Consider the following 25,914-nt stretch of genomic DNA (forward strand, 5'->3'; position numbering starts at 1 on the left):
AAACTGTGGATCATCAAAAAAAAAAAAAAAAAAAATCGTTCTTTCAATTTCACTTAACTTTGAGCAAACAGAGGCTTTGTAAATTTTAGAATAAAATACTCAAATTTGCTTTGCATCTGCTCTGGTTGTTTGACATCAGAAGTCTTAAATGAAGGTATCGTAGCTGAATATATTCTAAATACGTTAGGCCCCTCTTCGGCATCTTTTTGTTGATCAGATGCGTCATTTGAACGTAGTGGCACTAGTATACTGGAATTGAGAGGCTTGGAAGACAAAGTGCATCAATGCAGTTTTTGAAAAAATTGAGATATATATTAATGAAAACTTTTGTAGGGGACAGTCATAAGACAATTTTTGTAAATAAGTGTTAAAAATTGCGTACTCACTTGCGCTAAACTAGCAAGTTAGTAGCGCAGTTTTGTTTTGCGCGAGTAAGTACGCGATTTTTATCACTTTTTCACACATATAAATGATTTCAAGCAAAACTAGCCTTAATGCATATCCTGCAAAAAATGCGCTCCCAAATTCCAATTTTTAAGCATCAAAAAGTCAGTTTAAACTTCCTTCCTACCATAAGAATCCATGTAATTTCTAAGGTGGCAAGTCATTTTTCCTACTGCAATTTTTCGTAATACTTTTTTCCTACTCGTTTTTTGTCCCATCACAGTTATTCCTATGAGTGAGATGTCCTACTGGCTTTTTTCCTAGGGGCATTTGTCCTAAATTCAATTTTAAAACTAGGGGATCGAAAAAGTAAAAAAAAACAACATAGGTACCTCACAAGTTAAAGTTGTGGCCGCGTGCCCGTAAGGAGTGGAGCTTCATCCTCCTTCTTATATAGAGGGTATGGAAGGCTCAGCTTGTGATGTCTCCTGTCCACGCGCTTATATTCAGCTCGCTGAGAAAACTTTACTCTTTCTGAACAATTTCCCTCTACTCCACTCATGTTTACGTTTCAATTATTATTGGATTATTAGGACAAAAACCCTTAGAAAAAAAGCCAGTGGGACATCTCACTCGTGGGACTTACTGTAATGGGACAAAAAACGAGTAGGAAAAAAGTATTAGGAAAATCTGATGTAGGAAAAAAAAATTAGGAAAAATGACCTAGCACCAATTTCTAAAGTTCAAACTTGTATCTCTTGAAAAAGCAAAAACTTCACTTATGCGCCTTGTCTTCCAAGTCCCTCAATTCTAGAGGCCGGCTCAAATAAAAAAAAAAACCGGCGCTCCGCTTCGCTCCGCGCCGGTTTTTTGGGGGGGCTTCGCCCCCCCAAGCCCCCCCAGGACGCGCGCTTCGCGCGCGTATTGTAGACGCGCGCTTTTTAGTTTGAGTGTCCATTCCAGTTGTTCTGTCTTCTTAAGCGACCCGCGCGTCCACCGCGGGAAGAGTGTATTTTCCGAAGGGGGGGGGGGGATCAATCTGTAAGGGAATGAATTAATTTCTTGAGCACAAGATAGTAGTTGCGTACGTTGCCAGCGAACGCGCTGCGAAAGGTTGTGACGGTTAAATGGTGAGATTTTGTTCAAGAACAGATCATTTAACCTGACCCACTGTGCGACGAACAATTTGTCCAGAATCTTCCTTCCCCTGACCCACTGTGCGACGAAAAGTTTGTCCAAAAACTTCTCTCCCCTGACCCACTGTGCGACGATCAGCTTGTCCAAAAACTTTTTCCCCCGACCCACTGTGCGGCCCTGCTCCGGCCGGCTCCCCTCATGCCGCGCACCCCTCGCCTAAAACTTTCAAAGCTCGCCATTTTTAAACGGCTCGGCCGATTTAGCTCAAATTCAATACCAAACCAGTCCTAGGGGAGAACTACCACCCGTAAAAATTTCAGCTCAAAATATTCATTTTCGCTCGAGTTATCGAGTGGACAAGATTTCACCTCCCCCCACTTTCGAGCCCCACCCCTCAAAATCTATTGCCTCAAATTTCAATTTTTTTTCGCAGAATAGTAGTCCTAATGAGTCTCTACAAAATGCAAAAAAATTGGTCAAAATATCTTTCAACGTAAGAAAGATATAACCACTCAAAAATCGAAAAATCTTCAAAAGGCGGAAATACATACATACATACATACATACATTTAAATAAAATTAACTAACTAACTAACATATATATATACATACATATATATATACACATGAATTTGAATAGCATATATTTTCGTGATCTACGACCCGTGATCGGTGCTCTTCACAATGTCTCAGGTCTGGGTCCGACATCATGGGAGAATGCAATAGTGTATTTCCTTCGGAAAATACACTAAAACCTTCCCTAACGGCTGAAAACTTGAAGTTTCCCAAAGATCGAATTTTATCGGAAGAAATTTGACATCGGCTGAATGCTCACACGACGTTTCCCCTGAGCACGGGAGAAGGCTGGACGTTGTGTTATTAGAGATCACATCATTTTCCGTTTCTCGATGAGATTCCGGCATCTAAACCCTATTACGCGACGCAAAACTGACGTCATCCTCGTGAGAGTATATCTCCCCCCTCGAGGCTCTGTTATTGAAGGTCTATGTCGAACCCCCGGATTCTCATCAAAACAGGAATCGGAGACAATCCCTCTCAACATTTCGAATTCCGCCGCGCTCCCGGAAAACCGCGGTTTCGCGCGGAGTTTTCGCTTCCACTTACGCGGTTCTTCTGGATTAGTGAGCGTGTGCGGAAGTCATCTCCGTCTGTCAAAAACAGGAGCCCACAGCGACGTGGACGTAATGAGTGCCGGCGATTTCGACAACACAACAAGGTTGGTGCGTATCGACGGTGAAACTACCAAACCACGTATATCGGTTTGCGACGTCGCAGACTTCCTGTCATACTTTATTTTTTAAATGAAAAACTACTCAACATCCAGTCTTGAAAATTTCTGTGATTTTTCCTCTTTGTGCGGAGAAAATTCCGTGAAAATTTCAAAGAATGATATTGATTTGGTCTACTTCAAAAAAATAAAATGTGAGCGTAGATTTTTAAACACCGCAAACGAGATACGTGGTTTGGTAGTTTCACCGTCGGTATGCTCCCGTTTTGAGGAGCAACCGCGTATGAACATGCGAACTGTGCTCAATTTCTTCACATGAAACCCATCTTTCCTGAAACAATTGTGAATTTCTTTTCCGTGATATTCTCAGAAAATTTTAAACTCACTTTTTTCCAGTGGAAGTGAAACCCCGAATAGAAAATATCGATAAATCGCCCCTAAAATAGAAGTTTTACTCCGAGAAATTTTACAATGTTCAGATGTTCATACGTCGTTTTTCCTCGGCGCGGTGATGCGATGAGGGACGGGGAGCAATTATTTTCGTCCGCGTCTTTTTTCGGGGGTGTTTTCCTTTCATCAGCTCGGCGAGTCTCCAAGCGCGTATGAACATAGCAGCGTTGCCGCGTGGCCCTTGGACTGGCGCTTTAGCACGGAATTTCGGCAGGGGGATCCGAGGAGATGGCAACAGGGTGGCGACGCTTCGGCGGGAATTTCTCAGAAATTACAAAGCTCTCGAAAAAAGTTGGAGCGGCGAATTCGACGCTCTTGAAAACGTCGGTCAGCCTATCCGTAAGGGACCATGTAGACTCCACGCATCTGGTCGGGATGCCCATTTTCGCCCATGCGTCATTTATTTATTTGTTATTTTTAATTAAGAAAGACTCAGCCCTTGTCAGAATTCTTACCCTCAGAGCTCACTCTTTTTTTTCTTCTTGAGCAAATTTTACTGTCCGTGGGATAGTCCAACTATGGTGCCTCCCGAAGTGTAAGAAAATATTCCTTGACCAATTGAAATAAAACTAAAAAATAAAGCTTATTATAATCTGAAAGAATTTTTTGAGGAACTTGTATAATTTCATTTCATTTTGCTTAAATCGTTGTAATTGTTGTATAAATTGTAAATTTGACTTGTGCCAGAGCTTTTTACTATAGGCTGTATGCATCAATAAATTCTATCTATCTATCTATCTATAAGAAAAAACTTGAAAAAGCTGAGCCGAAACGCCGATATTGAGGATGTAATAAACTGAGGAAACTGTCACGTAACGGTAACGTATAGCAGTGGCGTTGCATGCTTTGCGATACTTCGATTAATCGCCCATATAAACCTATTTAAAAGATAGAATGGGTGTTCGCAACGAACGCCTTAATTTTCGATTCCTTACCATAGCGTCAAATAGGGAACTATCGATAATCGATCATTTACGCCTCGCCACTGACTTAAAAAATGTGCACTTTCATTCAAGTTGACTGTGTTTTTCTTATTGAGCGGAAAGTTTTTAATTGATGCATGAAAACCCGTTAAGGTGATTCGATGGAGGCCATTTTTTGTGTCAGAGTGACGTGCGATATATCGCATAAATTTGTTCCATTGTCATACTTGTCATTTTTTTCGAATTTTGAGATCGCACTTCTGTTGTCATAAGACTTAAGAACTCATATACCAAATTTGACAAAGAAATTCAACGTAATAAAGGCATCGTTTTTTTAGAGGAAAAATATCGCATTCGATACTGATATGGAAACTGCACTCGAATGCGATATTTTCCCTCTAAAAAACCACGCCTTCACTACGTTGAATTTCTTTGTCAAATTTGGTACATGAGTTCTTCAGTCTCATGACAATAGAAGTGCGATCTCAAAATTTGAAGCAAATGACAAGTAGCTGAAATAATGGAGCAAATCGATGCGATATATTGCACGTCGCTTTGACACAAAAAATGGCCTCCATCGAATCACCTTAATATCTCTGGGAGACATTTTGAGTAATTTTCGTTGTAAAAATCAAGTTTTACAAGAAATCGTCTATCGTTATGGTTCCATTATTCTCAACGACTAATTGACACTGTCGAATATTTGACTCGTTCTGTTGATACCGTTTTCATTGTTGGCAGTTTTCGAAATCCTGGATACGGAAAACATCAAAAGGATGACACACGAGATCGCGAATGGGAAACTATCTCAGCCCGACCCGAACACGACGGAGACGCCGGCGGTAACGAAGCTGTGTAAGTCATTATAAGTTACTTATGACCTGTAGTTAAAATTGATCACACCTTCTTATGATCCGATGAAGCTCCGCACTAAAAGCTCTAACCTAACTAGAGCTGTGCTGCCGTGTTAAGGAAGAACACCGTATGAACCTTCAGGCGTTGCCAAATTTCCTTGGATAAAACGCGAATTTTTTGGTAAACTTATGATTATTTTCCTCCCAATTTTTCAGATAATATTGTTCGCAATTTCCCGTAAAGATTCTGAAAATTCAAAAGAAATATCTTCATAACTTTCCTCATAAAAATGAACATTTTATCGAAGGAAATTTGGCAACTCTCGAATGTTCATACGGCGTTTTTCCCGAGAACGAAGGCTTTGCTCCAACACTTGGTCGTTTCCCGGACGAAGGAGCGTAACGCCATTCCAACGTTGCAAAATTAGCTCAAACAATTCACTTTTTCATGATAATTCACAAGTGCAAATTGTATCCACTTCTCTGATTTTTCCATGCGATCACAGATAAAATCAGTGTTTTCAGTTAGAAGTGCCCATGATTCTTCTGGTGAGAATGAAATGTGCGAGAAGAAATTTGGCAACATTGCGATCTAGTTACGTTCTTCTGTGGGAAAAACGACAGTTTATCGGGTTCAAGCGCTTCTGACATTCCTAGGTGCCCTCCAGCTTGGAGGATAGCCAGTACCGTGTTCTTTAAATGAGGACGAAAATGTATATCTAGTTAGTTAGTTAGTTAGTATATTTTGAGACATTCGGCGTCACAGGCTATTAACGTCTTTACAGAGAATTTTGAAAAAGGGAGTATATACGAAAATTTAGATTTTTAAATTAAGAGAGGTGAAGAGTTTCAGAATTTTGGTAGTAATATTGGGTTCATCGCATGTAAGTGGGTTTGTATTTCTGTTGATTGTAGGGGAGTAGATCCGTATCTACAGCGTGAGACGTATGTGTATATATGATGGTAGACGGTGAACACGTAGTCACAACCAAACTACTGAATTGTTTTGCCTTTCTTAATTTAAAAATCTGAATTGTTGTATATACAACCATCTTCCAAATTATTTCAAAAGACGTTAATAGCCTAGGATGCTGAATGTCTACAAATAAAATTAAGTAACTAACCAACTTAGTATATTTAATCCTTTATGTCATTCTTTTGATTCCTTAAATTTGATAATTTTAGACTTGACTTTTTATTAATACTTTGTCAATTCTGGAAAAACTGCACGCGTTTAGAGCCTCGAAGCTCACCTCACACCATGTCAACGTGTTAATAAGGCCCCGAAAAACTTCATCAAATTTTAATTGTTTCCGAAGGCAAAATAGAACTATAGATTCTTATAGTTTTTCGTACAGCAAAAAGACGCGACTCAATTCAAAATGATCCGATTTCTGATCCTGATAATAATTGCTTCCTCATGCTCCTAAATTAAACTTATAAGCTAGAAACTTGATAAAAAAAGATGAAAGACGGAAGATGAGAAAACCGCCTTCAAAACGTTGGATAGGCAGATATGAGTACACACGCGTGCGTGCAATCATTCCAATCAAATCTCATGCAGCTTGCAATTAGTTTTCCTTTAAATAGCGTTTTTTTCCGCCAACTGGCCGGCCATATCTCGTTGACAAATTTAATTGCGGGCGAACTAATGGCGTAACTGATTCTCTTCAAATTATTCTCTCATTAAACGCCAAAATCAGTCTATGAACGAATGAAAACCATTCTGATTCCGAAACGGATACGCTGTTTCGTATCCACATCTAGCTAGCGCGAATTTTTCTTCACTTGGGGTTAACCACCCTGAGGGACATCCCTGGTTTATCGAAAGTTGAAAACTTAAACTCTGTGTATTTTTTATGAGACAGTTCCTTTTAAATCAAATTAACCTCCACTTCGAACGGGTTTTTGGAGGAAAATAAAAAAAAGAAGTATACCCTCGTGTCAGAAATATTGTCCTGGTCACAAATATTATAACAAAATATTTGGAAAATTTGAAAGTCAATTTTCGATTTCGTCCATGGGATTCCGCACTGTGCCCTGCTTGAGAAATTCCCAACTCCGGTGAGTACTTAAATGGACTGCATTGAGCAGAAAGGAACGAAGCCACACAAGCTATTGACAAATTTAACCGAGCAATTCAAATTTTTATACGGAAAAGGTCGTGCGAATTTTGGTGCAAAATCCATTGAATTTTCTGCATAGTGCGAGACGAATTCAATAAAATTTTCAAAGAAATCGGCACAGACGACCCGAGTTTGATGGTCTTAAACAATGGCTGCCAGGGACTGGTTCAGCAGGGACGGAGGGGGGATGGACTTAAAGCGCAGGATTAGCCCTTGTAGGCTACTTGAAGTAGTAAAAAAAGAAAGAAAAGAAAAAACAAGCAGTGAACTCCAACACAATGTGTTGATAAGGCACGTCATTAACTCGCACATATCAACCCTTTAGTTTTCATTTATAGAGATTTCAAAATAGGCAAGTAGCACAACAAGAGAATTCATACGATCCAACACTTCAACGACGCACTTTGACGAAACCGTGTATTGTGAATGTAGAAAGCTATTCGAACGAATTTAAGTTTTTTGATCTGCCCCCAACAAAATCTTATCAGATTCTTGAAGGAAAGTGCTGCGGAATAATTTAAGCGAAGAAAGGACAAATTCTGTCAAACTCCTAGAAGATAAAGTCGATTTAAAGGTATTTTGGGGCTAAAATACCCAAATCACCGGTTGTATAAATCCCGTTATATTATTGAAAAGAAATTGACTCGATATAAATGCAATCACTTTAAATATGTCTTGATTTTGTTACTTTAAACGTCTTTCCATGGAAAGAAGTTCAACCATGTCTATGCTTTATTCATTCATGAATTGAAAGTAAGAAATCTACATCCCGAAAATCTACCGATTTGCCGTAAAATATCGCAGAAACTTGATATACCAGGTCGATGTACCCACTCGTTGAATTTACGAATCAATTTCGTGAGTGCACATAGGTTAAATTCAATATGCTATAGTCATTTTGGGTGCCTTTATTTTTCAAGAAACAATTACAAGTAATTTCAATCCCGAAGAACCATCAATTTTCCGTATAAAATCGAAAAAAATCAAAATATGTCCACTCCCTGACGTGAAAATTAGATTCTACGTGTGAAAATGCTTATGCATCGATATGCTGAACAGAATCCATGTCTATCTCAAAATTTTTCTCGGAGCAAAGGTTTGTGTTATTATCAGCTTCCCTTTAAACCCCGGTTCGCTGGCCGAATCGGCTGCCCAAAAAGCAAGCTATTTTTGAAGGGTTCTATGAGAAATTCGTGATATTATCGGCTCTCAGGAAATCACCTCATGGCTAAAACTGGTGGTATAAATGTTTGAGTGCTTAAAATAATCGTGAACTAAGGCATTAAACTATGGAGTCAATTTCTTTTAATAATATAACGGGATTTACTACGGGTGATTTAGCTATTAGCCCCAGAATACTTTTAAAGCGCCTTTACGTTCCCGAATCTCGACGGATTTTTTTTATTGGCTTAAACGACTCAAGAGACACTGTAGTCAAAAATATAAAAAATTTCGATTTGGATATATAAAACATGTTTAACTCGTTGAGGCACACAGTGTATTGTATGGAGTACTGTTGCTTTCGACCCTTGTCTTTAGGTCAAAATTCTTACAAGGAAGCCCTTGCAAGAGGCGAATTTGTTGTAATTACTCCCAATTTTTTCTCCGTCATATAATGGAATTGCTTGTCAAATTCTGCGGTCAATTTTATCTAATTGTAATTTATACATTTCTTTTTTTCCCCTTCATTTCATTTTTGTTTGGAGAATTCGAGGTTTTGTTGATTTCTACAGATTTCGAATACTGTAACTTCTCTTCTATTCGGCCGATTTTTATGAATGAGACCTCTTTTAATTCGTGTTTTAACAAAGAGTAAGAAAAAAATTGCTAAGTACACGCAAAACAATTTTTTTTGAAAATTGGACGAATCCTAGCGTGACGGCGAAATGGTTAATGAAGCATAAGTAATTGTGCGAGGGGCTGAGGATCCCAGCCTCGCTTGGCGACCGTCATTAGCTATTGTTCGTCGAGACGCCGACGCAGTGATCAGGAGCGTGGGGAAGAGAGGGCTAAGTGGATTCCTGTATGAGCCACGTTTAGCAAATGGTCAAATGAGTCTCGAGGCTCGTCACAGATTGCACTTACATGATACTTACTTTTGTCTGGTTACCAGAGCAATGGTACCAAATTTTGAAAAGCATTTCAGGGGTGTGGAGATCTGCCAAAGCAACGTTTTGAACGAAATGGAGCAGTTCAATTCTCATTCAACGAGTGCCGACCTGCGCAGCCATCCTCGAATCAGTTCGCTTGCCTCTGCTTATACAGGGTGTACCAAAAGTCCGTCCCACCCCTGCTAACTTTTGAACGAATTGAGCTAGGGTAATGAAACTTTGGGAATGTTCCTATCTCAATAGGGACCATCTTTTTTGGGGGGGGGGGGGGGGTAAAAATTTTGGTCCCCCCTCAGGGGGGGCGCGGGGGGTTTAAGGTGATTAAATTTGACCGTTTAAATTTCGTTTTTTTTAACTTTTTCCCGAAATTTGGGGACTTTCCAACGTAATGTTGAACTAATTTTAACCTTACTGAGATAATGTGGAGGCAAATCTAAGGGAAATTGCCTTTTTTCGCGGGAAAATTGAATGACCTTTGAATTGACGTATTTGGGGGTCCGGGCCCCCCCTTAAAATTACAGCGAAGTGATTTCTGAAATTTTTACTTAAAAGCGGACACAATTTGGTAGATTTTCCCGTTTTATTTTTTTCTTTACGATAATTTGAACCGGAGTTATGATTTCTTGAAAATAGGTCAAATTTGACCTTTGACCCATCATAACTCGGTCAAAAATTAAGATATTGATCTGCGGTTTGCGCAAAATTCTTAGTTTTTTATGCTCTTTCGAATGATGTATCACAAGATAGGGGTTGCCATTTGAAAAAAAAAAAAGTTGGGGGCCCCCCGCGCCCCCCCTGAGGGGGGACCAAAATTTTTTACCCCCCCCCCCCCAAAAAAAGATGGTCCCTATTGAGATAGGAACATTCCCAAAGTTTCATTACCCTAGCTCAATTCGTTCAAAAGTTAGCAGGGGTGGGACGGACTTTTGGTACACCCTGTATATGCATATTTTAAATCAGCGCGTCGCATTCTTAGGCTTTTTTTAAAAAAACCAAGTAACGTAGACTCTTGGTATTCACTGCACATAAACTAGAAAGCCCCAGAATGAGAAACAACTTTAAATCATAATTATTGACGGATAAATAAACTTTTTACACGCTTTGGAAAATCTCAGAAGTTCGCGGTAGTCATTTTTCGGTAAGGAACTAAGGGACTCGGTTATTGTATCGAGCAGGGTTCGAAACGATCGCAAAGGCGGTATACTACGTATACGCGCCAAAACGCTCTCTTGTAAAAAAATAAATTGCCTGGTTAAATTTGACAAAAGCTGTGGGCTGATTACTGAAATCGATAGACAAAGCTATAGATAAAGAAGACGCATAGGGGGTATGGAGCAATCCTATTGGTTGAAATGAGTGGTTTTCATAGACTAAGGGAGAAAATTATGGAGTACCTGTTGGGTTCCTCGTGGGTTGCCATTAGTTAGTCTATTACCGACTGCCTTTATCCATTACAACCACCTACCAGCTTCCACCAATAGGTTCCCTCTATATACCTTTTGTCATCTTTGTTTAAAGCTTTGTCTATCGATTTCAATAATCGGCCCGCAGATATGGCTTGGTTCGTTTCTGCTTAAAGCAGTGGAAATGGACGTGCGAATGCGGAGATTGATTTTGAGGATTTGTGGTATCAGGTCGACGCGAGACGATGGCGGTGATCCCGCAGGTCTCTGTGACGGACGAGGAGGTGAAGAAGTCGGTGGAGTTCCCGACCTCGTTCTGGACGCAGTTCTCGATCCTGCTCAAGCGGCGGCTCCTCCAGAACTCGAGGAACAAGACCTCTCTCTACATCCAGAGCCTCCACCACCTCTTCTCCGGCATCTTCCTCGGCGGGATTTTCCTCGGGGTCGGCAACGACGCCGCCCGCCCCTTCGAAAACTTCAAGTTCTGCATCAGCGTCATCGTCTTCTTTATCTACACTTACGTCATGACCCCTGTCTTGCTCTGTGAGTATCTAAAAAATCCATCAAATCTCAATTGTTCATCAATTTTCCCCATCCCAATCTCTCCTTCTTTTTATCTCTCGTATTCCTCTTCTCCTCCTCTTCTACTCTTCTTCTTCTCTTCTCCTCTTCTTCTCCTCTTCTTCTCCTCTTCTTCTCCTCTTCTTCTCCTCTTCTTCTCCTCTTCTTCTCTTCCTCTTCTTCTCCTCGTCTTCTCCTCTTCCTCTCCTCTTCTTCTCCTCTTCTCTTCCTCTTCTTCTCCTCGTCTTCTCCTCTTCCTCTCCTCTTCTTCTCCTCTTCTTCTCCTCTTCTTCTCCTCTTCTTCTCCTCTTCTTCCCCTCTTCATCTCCTCTTCTTCCCCTCTTCCTCTCCTCTTCTTCTCCTCGTCTTCTCCTCTTCTCCTCCTCTCCTCTCTAGAAGCCCCAGAAATTCATATTTTTCTTTGTTTTAAGCACTATTTATTTGTTTTTGCAAATATTGTCAGATGTAGTTTGTTGTATTGTATGCAATGAATGTGCTGTGCTGGCCACAAGGAAGACAGGGTTTTGGTCCTATTGTTGCCAGCCCAAATCAACTGGCTTAATCTAAATCTGAAGCTCTGCCTCCTCTCCTCCTCCTCTTCCTTCTTCTTCTCCTTCTATAGCTATTCCTTATTCCTTCTCCTTCTCTACATCCTTCCCCTTTGCCTTCTCCGTCTCCCCCAATTTTTCTCATATAATTCTAGACCTTCTTTTTTTCCACTAAATCCCTTTCCCTCCTATAAACTTTCTTCTCCTATTCCTATTGCTTCTTCACCTCTTTCTCCTTTTCCACCATTTTCTTCTTCCTCTTTCCTTCCTTCTTATACTCCCTCTTACTATAATTTTCCTCCTTCCTTTTTTATTCCTTTTCGCTTGCCTTTCTTTTCTCTTCCTACTCATTTATCGCGTCTTGTCCCTGTGCTGCATTTTTCACTGTCTCCTTTTGATTTGTAATTTTCACGTAAAGAGAACCAAAGAAAATTATTGAGGAGAGGATCATATGCAGGTAGATTCTCTCATGCTTTGGGGAGGAGTAACATGCTTTGGGGGTTGTTTTGGGGGTAATATAGGATCATGTCTTCAATTTTTAATTTCAAAAATGACGAAAAGATTACAGAGACTTTCAGTCCTCGGGATTGTCGCGAGAAGGACTCTTATGACCCCAATTGCCTGAGGGCCCCTTCATATCTCCAAAGCATCGCACTAGATGATGGATTGTTGCTGATTTTTTAACCTTCAAATGCGAAAAACATTAATTAATATCATAAGCTAAAGAGGAAAAGTGAGTGAAAATGAAAACAGGTAACAATTCCTATATCGTTGGTAGTTGCCGAGAGAATAAACTGGATTGCATTTAGCAAAAAGGAACCAGCGCGATTACAGTGTTTTCAAAATTGTGCATCTTCTTCTTTTTTTTTGATATTTTCAATTAATATATGCACAGTATTAAATCACACAATTATTTCCCTTTAAAATTAGCAATATTTCCAAGGGAAGCATAAACAATTTGCTATTCTGGGAGATTTTTTACTTAACTATGAAGAAGCAACATTTTCACAACAGCACTGTAATAGCGCTGGTTCCTTTTTGCTAAATGCGATCCTATTGGACATTGTGGATTCTTGGTAATCTAACCATGTTTGATAAAAAATGACGGTATAGCCACCGGGTACGTTCTCCGAAATTTACGAAGGTAATTTTTCCTCTCGCTTCCAACTACTTAGAAACCACAGAGAATGATTTGTTACATTTTCTTCGTAATTTTGAAGACGAAATGAGAGGGAAGTTGTCACAGTAAAAATAGCTCTTACAGTTTCTGTCGGCGACAGCTCGTTCGCGATGGAAAGTTTTTGATAACGAGGCGTTTTGTTTTGTTTTAGTTCCGTATGAAGTAAAGCTACTTCGGCGCGAGTATTTCAATCGATGGTACAGTCTCAAAGCTTTCTACGCTGCCATGTCCATCGCCTCGCTGCCAACAACGGTAAGTTTGAACTCTTTCAACTGTTGCTGTGCTGTTCCGAGAAGGAAGATGGAAAAAATGGCTATTATATGCCTGGATTTAGCTTAAACTTTGATAAAAATAGATTGAAAAAAGAAATGTAGCATTAGAGAAAGCTCGGAATAGTATACGTTTTTCGCTTCTGGTATATACGGTCTGTTTCATTGACGGATCCAGCAAATTGGCAACATTGTATTTTCTCCATTTAAACCTATGGAAATGTATCGATTCTTGGAGGAGCCAGGTGCTCCGACAATAATCGATTATTTAGCATAGGTTTGAATGGAGGAAATCCGGTGTTACCAAATTCCTGGACCCGCCTCTGGTTTGTATAAACCCACGAAATTCAAAACTTATTGGAAAATGGACCCTGTAAAATGTTTTAGTCGGCGTGAAGTTACCACTTGGCAAACAGTGGTTGACGGCTAAAGTCAATTTTTATACTTTATTGCGCCATCAATTACATTGGATACTGTGCAATACTTTCGTGGTGGAATAGTTGCATTGGCGCCTACAAACCTAACAGGGATACTTCACTCATTGCGCAATGCATGCAGTATCCCTGTTAGGTTTGTAGGCGCCAATGCAACTATTCCACCACGAAAGTATTGTACGGTATCAAATGTAATTGAAGGCGCACTAACGTATGAAACTTGACTGTTACCGTCATGGTGTCAGGGGGTATTTTTTAACGAGGAACTTGAATCTCAACTCAATTTTTTAAAATTCAAAAATCCAAAATGGCAGAAATTGCCAAAAATGTTATCTTGAGACTTTCGAAATCTAAGACGGTTGACTGCCTGACCCAATTGAATGTTCTTTGTCACATATTTGGACGTATTTATTGGCATGGGAACGGAGTTCCCATGTCTTTACAATCGTTCCGTTGCTATTGCTATGTGATTCCCTATGCCTCTGCGACCTTGAGCGTTTCGCCCAGTCTTCGATTTTTGGTTGATTTTCCGATGTATCAAAAACCGTTGTATTTTTTAGCCAATCATGTCTCTACGTCAAGTTGTGTCGATTTCTAAAATTCGCTTTCAGCGAGTTTTTTTCCACCTTGAGATGTCGTGTCTGACTGGTAAACCTGCGCAGAACCACGAAGTTCCGATTTTGGGTAAATTTTTTTTTTTTGGGAGGTTCCGATCGGTTATTTTTCGCCATCAGTTTTCTGTTCGTTGGTGCAAAAGATCGCCTACCTCGTTGCTCTGAGAAGCCGCCATTATCCCACCTCAAATTTTAAACATAGATATAAAGAAATAATAACTATCGTACAAGGTGGAAAATTGCTCTGGGGGACCCGTTACGGATATATGAGCCAAAATCAGAACTCGATTGATGGATTTAATCCATAAATACAGAAATATTGCCTCAGCTTACTGCCGCGATCGCAAATGCATGCTGAGATGAACCTTGTGACACATGACAGCATAGGTAAACAATGTCTCACAGAGTAATGCGCTTAATCCGTTGTTTCTTATCACGCCAGTTGCCGAACCGCCGATATCTCAAGGACGTCTTTTGTGAAGCCCCGCTCAGCGTCCGAGATCACTGTTCTCTTTTCTCCCGGTTGTCCCCAGCGCCGAGGTGGCTCGGTTGTCTGCGACACCACTCAGGCTCTGGTATTGCGTACTTGTTGGTGCGAGCGGGGGTTCGAATCTCGTAGGGGACAGTTAATTTTTACTGGTTGTATTGAATGTTTTAGACCAATCATCTAACAATAATTAATACTTGGCAACTTAGGAAGCACATAGGTCCCTTATGATGCGTATTCGGGCATATGTGTAGAGTGCAAATATCATACGTAGGGTGTCCCAAAAGTACCGGGACTTGTTCTGTAACTTCGAAAGTAAGATAGATACAGACATGATCTTGGTTTCATTTTAAAGATCAACTCAATACCTATCGATTAAAACCAAGATCAGCTCAATCGAATAAAAATTGACCGAGTTATGACAATTTGAAATTAGTGAGGAAAGTTTACCCCTACGGTTTTTAGGAAGATTTTTCGCTTACCAGGATTCAAAAAGTTAATATTCGTATCCACTTTCCTCCGAATCTTCCATAACTTCCTTTTGCTTTTCAAAGTACCGTCCATCAAACCGGATGCACTTTTTCATGCGCTCTTGCCACTTATCCAACATTGTTTTCCTGAATTCTTCCTCTGGGATGGAGTTGAAGAAGTTTTGAATTGCATTCTGGATTTCGGTCTTCGATACGAATCTTCGTCCGCGAAGCTCCTTTTTAAGCGTAGGAAACATCCAAAAATCACATGGAGCCAAGTCAGGGCTATAAGGGGGATGAGGGATTGTTTCAACTCCATTTTTACTCATAAATTCACGTGTTAAGCTCGATGTGTGAGACCGCGCATTGTCTTGATGGAGTATCCACGAAGCTTTCAAGTCCGACCGTTTCTGGGAAATGTGCATTCTCAACTCCTTTAGTACTTTGCAATAATACGCACTGTCAACTGTTGTGTTTGATGGTACAAAATGTTGATAAATGACACCTCGAAAATAAAAAAACACAATAAGCATCACTTTATCGGCCGACTTTTCGATTTACGGCGATGAAGAATCTTCCTTAAAAACCGTAGGCGTAAACTTTCCTCGCTGATTTCAAATTGCCATAACTCGGTCAATTTTTATCCGATTGAGCTGATCTTGGTTTTAATCAATAGGTATTGAGTTGATCTTTAAAATGAGATCAAGATCATGTCTGTATCTATCTTACTTTCGAACATACAGAACAAGTCCCGGTGCTTTTGGGACACCTTATGTATACTTTACGCCGAAAAAGCGAACCTGAAACTTAAATGCGTTAACTTCCGAAAACCATATATAATCCAACGAAAATAAATAATTGGTACATAACAGCTTTCTTGTATGCAAAGAAAATAATTAAAAATGTTAAAAAAGATATGTCAACACAAAATTACATAGCCCCTTCAATTCAGGAGATACTACAAACGAACTGTACCTTAACATTTTCATATCCCAGAAGCTAACGTTCCCATGACGAATATTGCTATCGCTAGCGATTGCAAAATCCAACTTGTTTAGTATTTATGAGTATTTGAAAAGAAATCAGAGACAGGTGGGGAATAAGGAGTCTGCTCGTTAGTTGAGGGCCGTAAAAATGAATGCCAGTGACGTCAGCGGTGAGGACTCAGATGATGATTTCAAGTGAAACTAGTCTGAATGCAAATTCTGTTAATAATCCGCATCCAAATTCCAATTTTTAAGCATCGAAAAGTCAATTCGAACTCTCTTAGCAGTGAGAATCCATGGAGTTCCGAAACTTCAAACACGTATATTTCTCGAAATAGCAAAATTTGCACTTATGCGCCTTGTCCTCGGGGCCCTTCAATTTCAACAACTTCGCAGTCTCAGCCGAAAACAAATATGACCGTCTGCTGTTGATGTAAACTAACAATACAAGATAATTTGTGAAGAATTAAAATTTTTGTCCTTTAAGTGAAACGGCTCTTTGTTCATTTACATCAATGGCAGACGATCACATTGATTTTCGGCCAAGAGTGCGAATTTAAGTTGATGACATTCAAAGTTCGCGCCACGAATTTGGTGGCTGCAGGAACGAAAAACTGCGTCTCGGCCAAAGAGGTCGTGAAGAGCACACTTACCCTGGGTGTGAGTGTCACAAGCCAATTGTAGAATCAGAATTTAATTGAATGCGTAAGCTGATGGTCAGACCAAATAAGGTTTGCATGTTTTTAATGCAGATTTTCAGTGTATTTATTGGCGCGTATACGTAGTATACCGCCTTTGCGATCGTTTCGAACCCTCCTCGATACAATAACCGAGTCCCTTAGTTCCTTACCGAAAAGTGACTACCGCGAACTTCTGAGATTTTCCAAAGCGTGTAAAAAGTTTATTTATCCATCAATAATTATGATTTAAAGTTGTTTCTCATTCTGGGGGTCTCTAGTTTATGTGCAGTGAATACCAAGAGTCTACGTTACTTGGTTTTTTTAAAAAAAGCCTAAGAATGCGACGCGCTGATTTAAAATATGCATATATAAGCAGAAGCAAGCGAACTGAATCGAGGATGACTGACCAGTTCGGCCTTTTAAGAATGAGAATTTCACTCACTCCGTTTTGTTCAAAACGTTGCTTTGACAGATCTCCACACTCCTGTAATACTTTTCAAAATTTGGTACCCTTGCTCTGATACCCGGGCAACCGTAAGTGCAATCTGTGATGAGCCTCGAGACTCATTAGACCATTTGCTAAACGTGGCTCATACAGGAAGCCACTTGCGCCTGACCGCAGCGTCGGCTTGTCGAATGAGACAATAGCTCCGGATCCCGCCGAGCGGCCGGCGGGACCCGATTACTCACGCCTCATTAACCATTTCACCGTCACGCTAGGATTCGTCCAATTTTCAAAAAAAATCGTTTTGCGTGTACTTAGCAATTTTTTTCTTACTCTTTGTTAAAACACGAATTAAAAGAGGTCTCATTCATAAAAATCGGCCGAATAGAAGAGAAGTTACAGTATTCGAAATCTGAGGAAATCAACAAAACCTCGAATTCTCCAAACAAAAAATGAAATGAAGGGGAAAAAAAGAAATGTATAAATTACAATTAGATAAAATTGACCGCAGAATTTGACAAGCAATTCCATTATATGACGGAGAAAAAATTGGGAGTAATTACAACAAATTCGCCTCTTGCAAGGGGCTTCCTTGTAAGAATTTTGACCTAAAGACAAGGGTCGAAAGCAACAGTACTCCATACAATACACAGTGTGCCTCAACGAGTTAAACATGTTTTATATATCCAAATCGAAATTTTTTTATATTTTTGACTACAGTGTCTCTTGAGTCGTTTAAGCCAATAAAAAAAATCCGTCGAGATTCGGGAACGTAAAGGCGCTTTAAAAGTATTCTGGGGCTAATAGCTAAATCACCCGTAGTAAATCCCGTTATATTATTAAAAAGAAATTGACTCCATTGTTTAATGCCTTAGTTCACGATTATTTTAAGCACTCAAACATTTATACCACCAGTTTTAGCCATGAGGTGATTTCCTGAGAGCCGATAATATCACGAATTTCTCATAGAACCCTTCAAAAATGGCTTGCTTTTTGGGCAGCCGATTCGGCCATCGAACCGGGGTTTAAAGGGAAGCTGATAATAACACAAACCTTTGCTCCGAGAAAAATTTTGAGATAGACATGGATTCTGTTCAGCATATCGATGCATAAGCATTTTCACACGTAGAATCTAATTTTCACGTCAGGGAGTGGACATATTTTGATTTTTTTCGATTTTATACGGAAAATTGATGGTTCTTCGGGATTGAAATTACTTGTAATTGTTTCTTGAAAAATAAAGGCACCCAAAATGACTATAGCATATTGAATTTTACATATGTGCACTCACGAAATTGATTTTTAAATTCAACGAGTGGGTACATCGACCTGGTATATCAAGTTTCTGCGATATTTTACGGCAAATCGGTAGATTTTCGGGATGTAGATTTCTTACTTTCAATTCATGAATGAATAAAGCATAGACATGGTTGAACTTCTTTCCATGGAAAGACGTTTAAAGTAACAAAATCAAGACATATTTAAATCAATTTTATTCATATCGAGTCAATTTCTTTTCAATAATATAACGGGATTTATACTACCGTTGATTTGGGTATTTTAGCCCCAAAATACCTTTAAATCGACTTTATCTTCTAGGAGTTCGCCAGAATTTTTCCTTTCTTCGCTTAAATTATTCCGCAGCACTTTTCTTCAAGAATCTGATAAGATTTTGTTGGGGGCAGATCAAAAAACTCAAATTCGTTCGAATAGCTTTCTACATTCACAATACACGGTCTCGTCAAAGTGCATCGTTGAAGTGTTGGATCGTATGAATTCTCTTGTTGTGCTACTTGCCTATTTTGAAATCTCTGTAAATGAAAACTAAAGGGGTTGATATGTGCGAGTTAATGACGCGCCTTATCAACACATTGTGTTGGAGTTCAATGCTTGTTTTTTTTTTGTGTATGGCTTTCGGACGGTAAAAATTGATTGAAAAATCAATTATTCTTAAATGCGACCTGGCCACTTTTTCACATCGTATTTTTATCGCGGCCAAAGTTCAAACAATCTGTGTTTTTTTAAATATCGATCAATTTTGATAATTAGATGTTTCCTCATTGCTGTAAATTTTGAAAACAATGATGAATTGATTAAATGAACGTATATTTGATAATTAAAAGAAAAAAAAAAAAAAAAAAAAAAAAAAAAAAAAAAAAAAAAAAAAAAACCTTGAGACGTGTGGGAAAGATGGGATGTGCTCTAGAAAACTCTTAAGAAAAAATTTACAAGTAGGCGTAGTAACAATTTGGGATTTGCCGTGGGCATGTCACGAGAGCGTCGTGGACAAGGTTTATGAGCTAAAGTGCACCAGCACCAATCTCCTCGTCGTTGCACATCTGAGTCATCACCGCTGACGTCACTGGCATTTATTTTTACGGCCCTTAACTAACGAGCAGACTCCTTATTCCCCACCTGTCTCTGATTTCTTTTAAAATACTTATAAATACTAAATAAATACGTCCAAATATGTGACAAAGAGCATTCAATTGGGTCAGGCAGTCAACCGTCTTAGATTTCGAAAGTCTCAAGATAACATTTTTGGCAATTTCCGCCATTTTGGATTTTTGAATTTTAAAAAATTGAGTTGAGATTCAAGTTCCTAGTTAAAGAATACCCCCTGACACCATGACGGTAACAGTCATGTTTCATACGTTAGTGCGCCTTCAATTACATTTGATACCGTGCAATACTTTCGTGGTGGAATAGTTGTATTGGCGCCTACAAACCTAACAGGGATACTGCATGCATTGCGCAATGAGTGAAGTATCCCTGTTAGGTTTGTAGGCGCCAATGCAACTATTCCACCACGAAAGTATTGCACAGTATCCAATGTAATTGAAGGCGCATTAACGTATGAAAATTGACTATTACCGTCAACCACTGTTTGCCAAGTGGTAACTTCACGCCGACTAAAACATTTTACAGGGTCCAAATTTTCAAAAAAGATACTCATGGTATAATCTCCGTGTTTTAGCGCACTTTTTCAATGGCTCCTGAGTTTTTTTTTTTTTTTTTTTTTTTAGCTCTAGAGAGATGATATTGAAATAAGTCGAAATTCACGATTTTGCTGAGAAAAATGACAACTTCGCAGCGTGTCAAAATTATTAGAAGGGGAGCATTGGGAGTATCTAAGCTACTTATTTCACACTCTGATTACAATTTAGGCATCTGTAGCGTTAATTTATCGAGAGGGAAAAATCATCAAAAACAGTCAAAAATTCGCTATTTTCATGCGTGAAATTTACACGTGGGGTCAAAATCATGGAGGGGGTCAAAAACTTCACTAGGGTGTAGTTTATGAACTAATTTTGCCCTCTTTTTAATTTTCAGACCCCTCCGACTTTATTTTTTGGGGAGCGAAAAATTACTGAACAACAGTAAAAATTCGCTATTTTTGCTTGGATAAATGGCAACTGCGCGTCGGGTTAATTATGTCCGATTGACCCCAAATTTCATTTTCCGTGTTTTTGAACATGCTGTAACCGATTTAGGGGGTTACGGCTATAAATTTCCGAAATTCATTTTTTTGTGGGCCACCCTAACGTGCATATACCCTTCCACGCCCGTTAGTGTATACTTAACGAAAATTAATAATTATATAGTTTATATCAGGAGCAACATTTTTCCCATTAATTGAGGCACTGAATGCGAAAAAAGCACTTCTCGATTGCGGTGTTTCCAAATCTCTGTTGCGAATTAATGCCGTGGAGAAGAATTCAATGCGTGACTTTTCCAGAATTCTTTCCATAGAAAATTGTAGAATCATAAGGAACATTCAGTAAAATTTTTAGTGAAATGGATGCATTCACTTTCCTTGCAATGAATGAAACATTAGATGAGACTCCGGAACACTGCAGCCGAGAAGTGCCCTTTTTGCATCCAGTGCCTCAATTTTTGTGTGTAGGTTGGTGTTTTAAAGGATGGACAAAAGATAAGCAGAAAACCATCCTTATTGCAGAAAAACACTGAAAAAAATGGTATGCTGTTTTACCACCTAGGATGTCAAAAAAGTGATCCTGAGATGCTACCTTAATTTCCCACGCAGTTAAATTTGCATTCACAGGATGTTAAGTTAACTGCGAGGGCAATAAAGGCAGCATCTTGGGATCACCAGACACATTTTTGACATCCTAGGTGCTAAAACAGCATATTATTTTTCAGTGAAATTCCAATAGTGCTGTTCCTTCTTACAAAACTTACAATCAGAGTTAAGAGAATGCCACTGCTTTTTCCTAAATTTACGCATCGGAAAATGATTAGAGAGTAGAATCAAATAAGTTTTGCTCTTGGAGCCATCGTTTTTTAAAAAAGTGACTTTAGTTATTTTAAGACTTCAGCATGTTTTCTGAAGTCCTCATACTCTATGAAAGTCGATTTTAATAGTGGTCAATCTTCGTTTTCAACAAAAAATTTTTTTGGCCTCTTTTATCACTGGAAGTTAAATTTTTTGTCCGTACCGTAGACCAACTAAACAGGCTTGTTTTTCCATCAATACGTGCAATAATAATACCGTTTTAAGTTTTTTTGCACTCATTGAGCTATATTCTTGTAGAAGAATAAAACAAAATACCCTTCAAAGTTTTTACTTTCAAAATTTAGCCCCCAAATTGCTCTAAAGTCCGATTTCTAGAATTTTGCGCCATCATTTTTCTCCTAAGAAAGCCAGGAAATGTATTTAAACGCTTAATTTTAATTAATTTCTTTAGAACTAACTTAGAAGATGTGGTAGACAACTTTTTTAAAGAATTTCTACAGGTATGCTCTTCTTAAAGCTACAAATTGTACAATTTTTTACTGGTCTACGGTACGGACAAACGGGCTACGGTAAGGACGAAGAGGCATTTGTAAATATTACTGTATGCAAGGGCCGAATTATAAAGAACTGAAATTCATTGGGGAATAAACTGCTAAGTTATAGCATAGCTTATAAGTGCCACTTTCATAAATTATTACAGGCAATAAAGGTAAAAAGAGTAAGTAAATCAGTTTTTCAAAAATAATGAACTGCTTTTGTTATAAAGTAAACGCATTAAATAATTAGGGACAAATCTTAGAAGCTGAGTTCTTAAAACAAGCTTGACAACGTTAGAACGTTTTAGGTGCACTTTTACAAAAAAAGAAAGAAAACAAAAAGGTAACTTTATCGAAAATGTGGTCACAAATCACCTTAAATAAATATTTAAAGGACGATAAGAAAAAAATAAGTTAGATATTAACGAGTAAATATTAAACGAATAAATTGCTATGAACTTCAGACGAAAAAGAGGACTCAAAGTTCTAAAAGAAAAAATGAAAAAAATAAAAAGATGGCGATCCTTATGCAATCATCGAAAAAAAAAAGCCTCCTTCTTCTAAGTCGCGTCGTACTAAAAAAAATACGTCTCTCTCTCTTTTTTTTAATTCCAAATTTTGGTGATAGATAAAATAAAGTAAAGTGGGATGATCTATCAAACAGCGCACCGATTTTTGGATGACTTTCGCATTTTGTTCGTACTTACCGTAGACCCGGCCGCATCGCGCGTGAGCTACGGGCTACGGTACCGGACGGCTACGGGCTACGGTACGGACGGCTACGGTGCGGACAAATCGTGTGATTATTGGCAACGGTGCTCGGGCATATTCACGCATGTGGTTGAAATTCTGGATTTGAGGTTAAGATATCAGAGCGTATCAAAATATACCAAAATTCGAGAGTTTGAAGTGATTTATGCATTAAAAAGGTAGGTACACGGTAAGGACATCCTAGATGGTCGTTAAACCTAGAAACTCATAAAAAACTGTCAAAATTTACTGTTTCACTGCGGTTTTTTTTCCTCTACTCGACATCAGCGTGTGATAGTCACGATAACGCAAAAAAAGTAAACAAAGTTCATAAGTGCTGCACTCTAACGGACGAAATGATGCTGAAAAAAGGGGGCTACGGTACAGGACGCGAATTCCGCAGACAAGGCTGCTTGACGCAAAGACGGTCAATATTTTCACTTATTTGGATGAATATAACTGAAAATAATAAGTTAGGTACAAGTTGAGTGTGAATTTACAGCAGAAGTGGAAGTATTTAGATGCAAGATGATGGTTGTGAAGCGTTAAAGTTGCGCACTTGAGTCGCAGACAGGCTACGGTACAGGACATTTCAGCTGTTTAGGGCCAAAATTCTGATATTAAATGGCAAAAACTGCCTAAAGCGATGTTGGGACCTGATTAAGCGTAAAATTTTGAACAACTTTAACAAAAAAAAAGGTCAGATTTTTCCATTTTGAAGGGCTAAAAAGTCGGGAGACATGGTAGAGCAAAACTTATTTGATTCTACTCTAGAGTCGCCAGTCACATATCCACTCCACTCTCACATTAATTCGAGGACAAAATATAACGACAATACAACGCTGCTGCTGACTGTGAGATCGTAAACAATGACATAAATCCTGTTCTGAATCATCCATAAATCGGACGTAATTTACTCAAAGTGAAACGTGCGTACTCCCAAGTGCTCCTTAGTTAGCCCGACTTCTTATGCAACTCGAGGCCCTTTCTTAAAATGCTGATTCATCCTTCTCGCTTAGGTGTGTCTCATTGATGAGCTGAACCACGCTGCCATCGGTCAGTAACACCGACGCAAGGTTGCAATTCGCAATAAAAATAAAAGTGCGAAGCGAAAAATTGATGGCAGTCTCGGCTGTTTAACGGTTGTTTGGCAATCCTGCTATTTGGCACTTTGAGATCCAAGCTAATTTCAAGGAGCTTTAATGTTGATGTAACATGTTTACTGTTGATAAAATGTGCGACAAGTATCAAATGCTGATTTTACATCAAAAAAGTGCTAACTCAACATTGAATTTGTTCATTTAACCGTGGACGTAGTTAATTAATTGATTGACTGATTAAGTACAGTTAAAATCACGAAATATAAAAGAAAGAATTCTGTGTTTTAAAAATTATTAAATTTGACACGGAATCACCCTAATATTTCCAAAACATACAGTATATTCTCCTGTAGTAGATAATTTTTTCTTATCTTTTTAAACCAAAATAATCCATGCAGAGTGTACAAAAATTTCAAAATCATGAGTTGAAAGAAGCTGACTTCGCGAGTTCGAGTATTAAAACCGAGCACAGTGCGGCCAGCTCGAACCCACATCAGCGCCTACAAGACTGCATGGATACTTCACGCATTGCGCGTACACCACGGAGTGCGCGTACCTCACGGTGCTTACGCGTAATGCGTGAAGTATCCATACAGTCGTGTAGGCGCTTGCACGCGTTCCGCGCTGGCAGCAATATGTTCGGCTCTAATGTTCGTACTCACGACGTCATCGTTTTTCAACTCATGGTCCTGAAATGTCTGTACACTTTGGATTAGTGTCGTCTAAAAAGATAATACAATTTTGTACGTAAAATCCAACTAATCTCTCTTTCTTCACATGCATATTAAAAATCTAAGGGCTGGGGCTAGGAGGCGCAGCCTCCGAATCTAATATATCTGTGAATAGTTAATTCGACCACTTCCATTTGATTCCAGTGAAGAGACCAAAATCGTCTCTTTTTTCTGCGAAATAAGACGATGATGGGAAAATTAAGACACTTTTGTTGAAAACTTGGTCAAACTTTTTGTTCTTTTTTTTTTTTTTTTTTTTTTTTTTTTTTTTTTTTTTACAAACAGCTAAACTTTTGCAATGGTTCTGCTAGCAATTATTGTATTAGATTCTCGAGAAATTCTGTCTTCATTTCCGGGTGGTTTTAATAATATTGTCAAAAAGGAACTCTGCAACGTCGATAACCGAGGCACACGTTTTTGCAGTTTGGCAGTTACACGTTAGGCAGGTGGAGAATGATAATTAATACAAGTAAATGCACATAAATAATTCAGAACATCTTCGATAAAATTACCTGTAAGGCTTGCAAAGCTGCTAAAATGTTGCAGCTTAGCTCTTTTTGCACTACTGACATATCTACCTTGAGGGGAAAGATCTGTCATAAGTACCGTTTTGCATATTGATTGCATTGGCTGAAATGTCTATCCTTACATTTTTCAGATACTGTTTGGAACGATGTTCTCGGTAGTTACGTATTTAATGTCAGATCAGCCTTGGAACTCTGATCGTTTCATTTGGTACCTTTTCATCGGGCAAGCAATGGCTCTTGTGTCTGAAGGCATGGGTATCCTCATCGGATCGATATTCAAAAGCACGGTGAGTTACTTTCATCCATGTATGTGAGTTCGAATCCTCAGCATTTTACTTATAATGTGGCCATGTTTTCTTCGATAACATTTTTATTTTTGATACAAATTACCGGATGTTCCAGACCACCCGTCCACAATTTTTTCCCCAGAAACGGCCGAAAATGAGGCCTCTCGACAAAAACTTCAATTTTTGATTAACAAAAATTGTTGATAACTGCCATGGATATTTTCCCCTAGAATTATTTTATGTGATTATATGAAAAAATGAATAAAATTAACATAATGTCGAGAAAATTTTTCTACTTAATGAGGAGAATTTAGGCAACGTTCAAAGTCTCATACGGCTTTCTTTTTTTGAAATCGCAGAATCGTCCTCCCCTTTTGAGTACCGCATTAAATTCCAAAGGTTCAAAGGGGTAGT

General features: G+C 38.9%; 1 protein-coding gene across 7 annotated transcripts in view; it reads left to right on the forward strand.

Annotated features, from left to right (window-relative positions):
• The window catches only part of LOC109037617 (ATP-binding cassette sub-family G member 4), a 157,246-nt gene that overhangs the window by 123,194 nt on the left and 8,138 nt on the right, over positions 1–25,914 (forward strand). For all 7 annotated transcript variants that reach the window (XM_019052380.2, XM_019052379.2, XM_072299205.1 and 4 more), the window contains 4 exons: positions 4,885–4,998; positions 10,869–11,180; positions 13,078–13,178; positions 25,345–25,500. In XM_019052380.2, coding sequence (XP_018907925.2) covers positions 4,885–4,998; positions 10,869–11,180; positions 13,078–13,178; positions 25,345–25,500 — 683 coding nt within the window. The remainder of the gene's footprint in view (positions 1–4,884; positions 4,999–10,868; positions 11,181–13,077; positions 13,179–25,344; positions 25,501–25,914) is intronic.

This window comes from Bemisia tabaci, chromosome 4 (assembly GCF_918797505.1).
Source record: "Bemisia tabaci chromosome 4, PGI_BMITA_v3".
Classification (NCBI taxonomy): Eukaryota; Metazoa; Arthropoda; class Insecta; order Hemiptera; family Aleyrodidae; genus Bemisia; species Bemisia tabaci.